This window comes from Chrysoperla carnea, chromosome 2 (assembly GCF_905475395.1).
Source record: "Chrysoperla carnea chromosome 2, inChrCarn1.1, whole genome shotgun sequence".
NCBI classification, from domain to species: domain Eukaryota; kingdom Metazoa; phylum Arthropoda; class Insecta; order Neuroptera; family Chrysopidae; genus Chrysoperla; species Chrysoperla carnea.
Window position 1 is genome coordinate 81,836,522 of NC_058338.1, and position 6,297 is coordinate 81,842,818.

General features: G+C 31.1%; 1 protein-coding gene across 1 annotated transcript; it reads right to left on the reverse strand.

Annotated features, from left to right (window-relative positions):
• Window positions 1-967: 967 nt before the first annotated feature.
• On the reverse strand, window positions 968-5,695 carry LOC123292984 (fidgetin-like protein 1). The gene is made up of 7 exons (XM_044873698.1): window positions 5,562-5,695; window positions 5,130-5,500; window positions 4,712-4,997; window positions 2,785-3,208; window positions 2,443-2,670; window positions 2,186-2,377; window positions 968-1,186 (listed from the first exon to the last, which is right to left on the reverse strand). The coding sequence occupies exons 1-7, from the start codon at window positions 5,693-5,695 to the stop codon at window positions 1,064-1,066; spliced, it is 1,758 nt and encodes a 585-aa protein (XP_044729633.1). The 3' UTR covers window positions 968-1,063.
• Between the last annotated feature and the right edge of the window lie 602 nt (window positions 5,696-6,297).

A 6,297-nucleotide genomic window follows, 5' to 3' on the forward strand; every position in this document is an offset into this window, starting at 1 on the left:
TACTATCGAGCTATCCACAGACTTATATGAAAAAAATAGATGCAGACAGATAAATACTAGTGTATACGTTGACACGACATGTTGTCCCATACATTCTAAAGATAATTATAAGAGACATGTATTCCTGGTTTATATTTAATATAAGTCTGCGATAGTTAGTTAGAATCGCAGTCTATTATTTATGAGATACAACTTATTAGCCAAAAGTATTTTAACACGCAAGTAGGCACTCTTCTATTTAGACAAACCAAAGGCATAAAAAATGAACTGCAATATCCACACAAAATTGATCGCTCTGTACTGTGTGGCCAATACCTGTCTCTTTTCTATAGATCTCTAAAAATTCTAAAACGAGACAACTACTGGTCGTACATTCGCTTTATCTCTCTCATAGTTTCTTGCCCGTATTAACTATGTCTTAGATAAACAAATACATTTTTAAATTTAATTGGTGCTTTCGATAACATTGTAATATACCAAATTAATCATTCAAGTTTTTGGCATAAATGGGAGTTTTTCATGCATTATTTACACGAAGGAAATTTATAGAATTATCATTGAACTAGCGTTTAGAAAGGCACATGGTTAATTAAAATTGTTTCTTAACAATATACACGTCACAGCTAACTAGCTTAATTAGTCTTTCAATTAACATCCTAGCCTTTTTACTTAACGGTGCCTTTCAACTATAGGACTGAACGATATTCAGTCATTCAATCAAACAGATTTACTTGGATCGATAACATTGAACTACTTGCCTAGCCTAATCATTTTTTTTTTTAAGTGTAAATTATACATTGAACAATCAAAAATTGACAGATCACGTACTTACACGTCATCAACAGAGAGCGCCAAAAAACTGCGTTTAAATATTTCAAAATTATAATGTATTTTAAATATTTGTTTACAATTAAATACAGCATTTTTAAGCAGTATTTATATTTTTTACTTTGTTATAACGGTGTAAACAATGAATTAAAAATATTAAAAAAATACATGAATATTCACTATTGGGTGCGACATTTACAAGACTTTCCATATAAAAAGTTTCAAAGTTTCCGTTTTAGTATATACCAGAACCATAGGTATTATCCCATATAACATACTGTTCTAAATCTTTTGATGATACACTGGTTCGAACCCTATTTAGTGCTGATTTAAAATCTTCAAAATTGATTGGTCTAACCTGTAAATAAAATTTTGTTAATTTCGGTTAATTTAAGATTCGATTATTTTATAGTTGAATTTTCATAAGATTTTTCAGCGAGAAGAGCATATAAACCCTACTGTACGTATCCCACAACTAGCTAGGGCTTCTCACCGAAAAGCTCCCATATTAATATACAGTTTTTGCACTCATATTTTTACTTTGGTGCTTGAAATTATATCTAATGAGTTTTACCCGACTGTAAGGAGTGGTTATGTTTTTCACACGTATCTTGTATGCATGTATGTATATTTATTTGTAAATTTTTTTATTACCTTGTATTATCCAAATAGTTCGATGGATTTCGACATTTAAGCTATCGTTACATTCTTCATAAAAACGCAAGGCCCTTAGGTAGGTGTTTAAACAAAAAAGGTGTTTAACGCGAAACAGTAATACGTTAATAAAAAAAATTAACCAAACCTATCGAGTAGGGTATCAAAATAAGGGGATTATATAAATTAAATTTATTTCTGAATGATCAATTGGATTAAAAGTTTTAATATAGTACATTAACAGGGGTTTTTAGTACTAAGTAGTAAGGCACTAAAAAGTCTAAAATTAAATGAAAAAATTTTAAATTTTAAAATCCGACTGTGTTAAATAAAATCTGAAAAGAAAGAAACAAGTTCAGTGGTTTACATAGCGACTTTAACAGTCGGGGCCCATTCAAATCTAGACCGGCCCAAATCCAATAATGGGCCCCTACTGTTAAAGTTGCTATGTAAACTACTAGACTTGTTTATTTCTTTTCAGATTTTATTTAGCACAGTCGGGTTTTTGATTTTTTAAATTATCTTATTAAAATGGGTCACATTTACAAATTATTGGACTCTTTCTATGAAAAAAATCAAGCTTTTGCGATATTAGTTCCATTTCAAGCGTTAAACCAATAAGCAAGAAATTTCTGTTTTAGCAGCTAATACAAAATTTTAAATATGAACGAACAGTGGTTTTTAATATATTAAAAAGAATTACTTGTTCCAAATTTATGTTATGCATCATAGAATGGTGTATTGATCTTATAGGCCCCAATGATGCCTCGGAACACAAATTTTTCATATCAGCTCCAGAGTACCCATCTGTTAATTTAGATATTTCTTCGATATCATTTTCAGTTAAACTATTTTTTTCCGACGACATTAGACGTTCAACAATTTGTTTTCGTGCCTAAAAAAATCACAAAAGTAAGAAGAATTGAATCAAACGTTATGAATTAAAAGTAAATTATATACCTGATGTTCTGGTAAGGGAATATAAAGGCGTTTAACAAGTCGTCGTCGCGCAGCTTCATCCAATTCTTGTGGACGATTTGTGGCACCAATAATTAAAATTCGATCATCATCAGCAGTTGCGGCACCATCTAGCTGTACTAAAAATTCTGTTTTCATTCGTCTGGACGATTCGTGTTCGGTGTCACTACGTTGTGTAAGTAACGAATCAATTTCATCAATAAATATTACCTATAATTCAGGAAAAATAAAAGTTTTAAAGAAATAATTGTTGTGATTTCCCAAGGTTTTTTTTTTTGGATAAGTACCCTATACGAATTTTAGAAATTGGATTATATAACTTACCGCTGGCTGATAACATCTTGCAACTGCAAATAATGCACGAACCATTTTTTCTCCGTCTCCAATCCACTTAGATGTTAGAGAAGATGCACTTATACTAAAGAATGTCGACTGACTTTGTGATGCTATACATTTACCAATAAGTGTTTTACCGGTTCCCGGTGGGCCAAACAATAATATACCTTTTGGTGGTCTACGTAATCCAGTGAAAATATCTGGCCTTAATAAAGGCCAAACAACTATTTCTTGTATAGTTTTTTTTGCAAATTCTAAGCCGGCTATATCATCCCAGGTTATTGGAGTACCAGTATCCATAATTTCCGATTTTATTAGCTCAACCATTTTTGGATCAATATTTTTTAATCGAGGATCGATATCTTCATCTTCAGGGACACCATCCTTTTTAATTTCTCCAGATTTACTATCCCTGCAAGAAATAACTTTTTTTTTAGAAAATTTTCTCAATTTTAGAGGAGAGAGGAGCTTTGGTTTAAAAATTGAAGCAAATGTTATGTAATTTTATTGGAGTCATTATTTTTTCGTGTTAGATTGTTTTAAAATCAAATTTCATGAAAATGGCCATTGGCAGGGAGCATGGTAGGAGAAGTGGACAGTTAAATTGACCCCAGCGCTCTTATCTCTGCAATAAATCACGCGTTTTCTTTAAAATATGACTAATTGCCAATTGTTTACTGTTGTAAATGGTTATAAATACACTACTTTATAAAATATTAATAACTAGCGACCCGCCCTGGCTTCGCACGGGTGCAATGCTGATACTAAATACACTACAGAAAACTGTGAACGTTGTATATAAAAACATAGCGGCCCGCTCTGGCTTCGCACGGGTATAAAATATATAGCCTATGTGATTAAAATCGATCCAGTAGTTTTGATTTATTCATTACTGCCCGTGGCCCGCACGCGTTAAATTTGGAGTAAAACAATCCCCCTTTCCCTATATCATGAAGATTTCCTGCTATCTTTGGAATATCTAAATTCATACACTACATTTTTACTTATTTACTTTTTACATTTTTAACTATTTATTTTATTTTTACAACATATTACAGAATGTCTTTATTTAATGGATGTTATTATACATATAAACCTTCCTCTTGAATCACTCTTTCTATTAAAAAAAACCGCATCAAAATCCGTTGCGTAGTTTCAAAGATTTAAGCATACAAAGGGACATAGGGACAGAGAAAGCGACTTTGTTTTATACTATGTAGTGATGAAGTAGTGTACATCGTTAACGACCATCTATTAATTTCGTCACACATTAAAGGGAGAGAGGGGGTTAACGAAATATGACATTGGTTGACAAGGGGCCAAAAACTTTGTGACGTCATATATTAAAATTTAAAATATAAACGCAAAATTTATACGTACAAAAACTAAAAGAAAAAACCAACTCAAAAAAACCGAGATTTTCAACTGTGATTTTATTTTAATTAAATTTTGAACTGCTGTTCTATTTTAATTATTTCTATTTAATTATAAAATATGTGACGTCACACCAAGGAGGGGGAGCTCCAAAAATGCAACCATCTGTAACAAAGGGGAGGGTTTTTTTTTTAAATCGTAAAATTGGTGTGACGTAATTTATGGATGGCCCCCTTACGATGGAAACGCCTGGAATAAAACTCATAAACGGTACGAATAGCAGATAGTATCTAATACGCTAGTTAGTATGTTTAAGTGGAAGACCGCCAAATGCATCACAGGCTTTCTAACTATGTTTAGAAACGGTAATCGGAAAAAATAGACCGAACATTTTATAGACCCGGATTATTGTTGGCTGAGTTGAGTTTGTCGACTAACGAGGAGTTGGTTGAGTTCTTAAGTTTTTAGACCTAGCGTTCAAAAATGGGACACTATTACATAAATTTTTGTTGGTTTATTTTTTCGTAAATCCTCAACTTACGTATCAATTGTTGGCGGAATAAATTTACTGCTGATATTTCCACGTAGCCCCAGAGATTTTTTCTTAGCTCCCCCAGAGTATCCAGGATCGTTGTTAGTGTAGTTTGAATGTTTATTCTGCTTAATATTTTGTACAGTTAGTTCTTGACGTGCTGTTACAAAACCATTGGTTGGACGTGGAACTTGTTCGTTGTTATTAATATTGGGTTTTGAAAAATTTCGAGTATTTCCAAATTTAAATGAATTATTTTCTGCTAATTTGGGACTAACATTTCGAGTTTCCATTCCTTTATTTGGATAGTTATTAAAAGATTTAAAATTATATGAATTAGTATTATAATTTTGATTTCCATGATTTCGTTGATTGAATTGGTTTTCATTTTTATTCTGGTACTGATTAGTGTTATAATTTTGATTACCATGATTCCATTGATTAAATTGGTGATGCTCATTTTTGTGAATCGACTGATTTTCGATCCTGTTTACAACAGGATTCTGTACGGATTCATTTGACTTTAAATTTGAATTTTTTAATTTCGTTAAATCTTGTGAAACTACTTTAGAAATTGGTTTGTTAGAAATTTTTTCTAATAATGATTTAAATTTTGCTTCATTACTACTTAAATTGCTACTCCACGAAGAAGCTTGCGATGATAATTTTATATCAGACGTTAAACATTTAACAGGTTTTGCATAATTATTAATAGAATTACTCTGTTTTTGATCGACTATATTCGAATATGCTTTAGCATTTTGCTCTAAATTATTTAATCTGGTTTGATTATCGACTCTAAAATATTAAATTTATCTTATAATTAGAATAAATACTTGCAAATAAAATTAAACCTTACAATTGTGTAGCAGCAAATACTTTAATTACCATACATTTTCTTTGCTTTTTTACTTTAACCCATTCATTTGGAGTGTTTAAAAATTCGACTGGTTGGTAATTCGATAAAAAATTATTATTTTCAAAATTTTCCATATTTTAATTGGTAGATGAAGAAGTTTTACAAGACTGTTATTCACATGATAAAATTTTTTTGCCGCCTAGACAAATCATAATATGTCAACATTCAACAGATCCATCTACACACGATGTGAAATTGTCGCTGTCAAAAATTGGTTGCGTTCACCATAGATAAAATATTGTAGTGGGAAGCGTTCACTCCGATTTAGAATGTAAATTTTTTAATTTTTTTTTTTGAGACGTTATTTAAAAAATTAGAAAAAAATTGCATATCAATAACATAGTCTCAGACTTTTTCCTTTATTTTTGTGAACGGAATCTCAAATTAAATTTTTTGTTTGAAGACCGCTCATAATGGGGTGCCAATATTTTTCAATGACTTTGACCAATTAACGAACGAATTGAGCTTTTTTTTTTTTAACTATTTTCGACTTTTCAAATTTTATGCCAATATCCCATAGCCCTTAAGTATATTGTTCTAATTGGTTATGGCCCCATGACGTTTTCATAAAAAAATCCTTGTTTTGAGGTTAATAATGACGTGCGATGTTTTACTACGTGGATATAATTTTTGTAGAAGGCTGAAAGGCAACACATACAGCTGCATTCTTGGGACA

Coding starts and splice junctions, on each gene's coding strand:
- LOC123292984 (XM_044873698.1), bottom strand. CDS start 5,695: ATGGAAAATTTTGAAAATAATAATTTTTTATCGAATTACCAACCAGTC. Junction 3,209..4,711: donor ATTCCGCCAACAATTGATAC/GTAAGTTGAGGA, acceptor TATTTCTTGCAG/GGATAGTAAATCTGGAGAAA. Junction 2,378..2,442: donor TTCCCTTACCAGAACATCAG/GTATATAATTTA, acceptor TGATTTTTTTAG/GCACGAAAACAAATTGTTGA.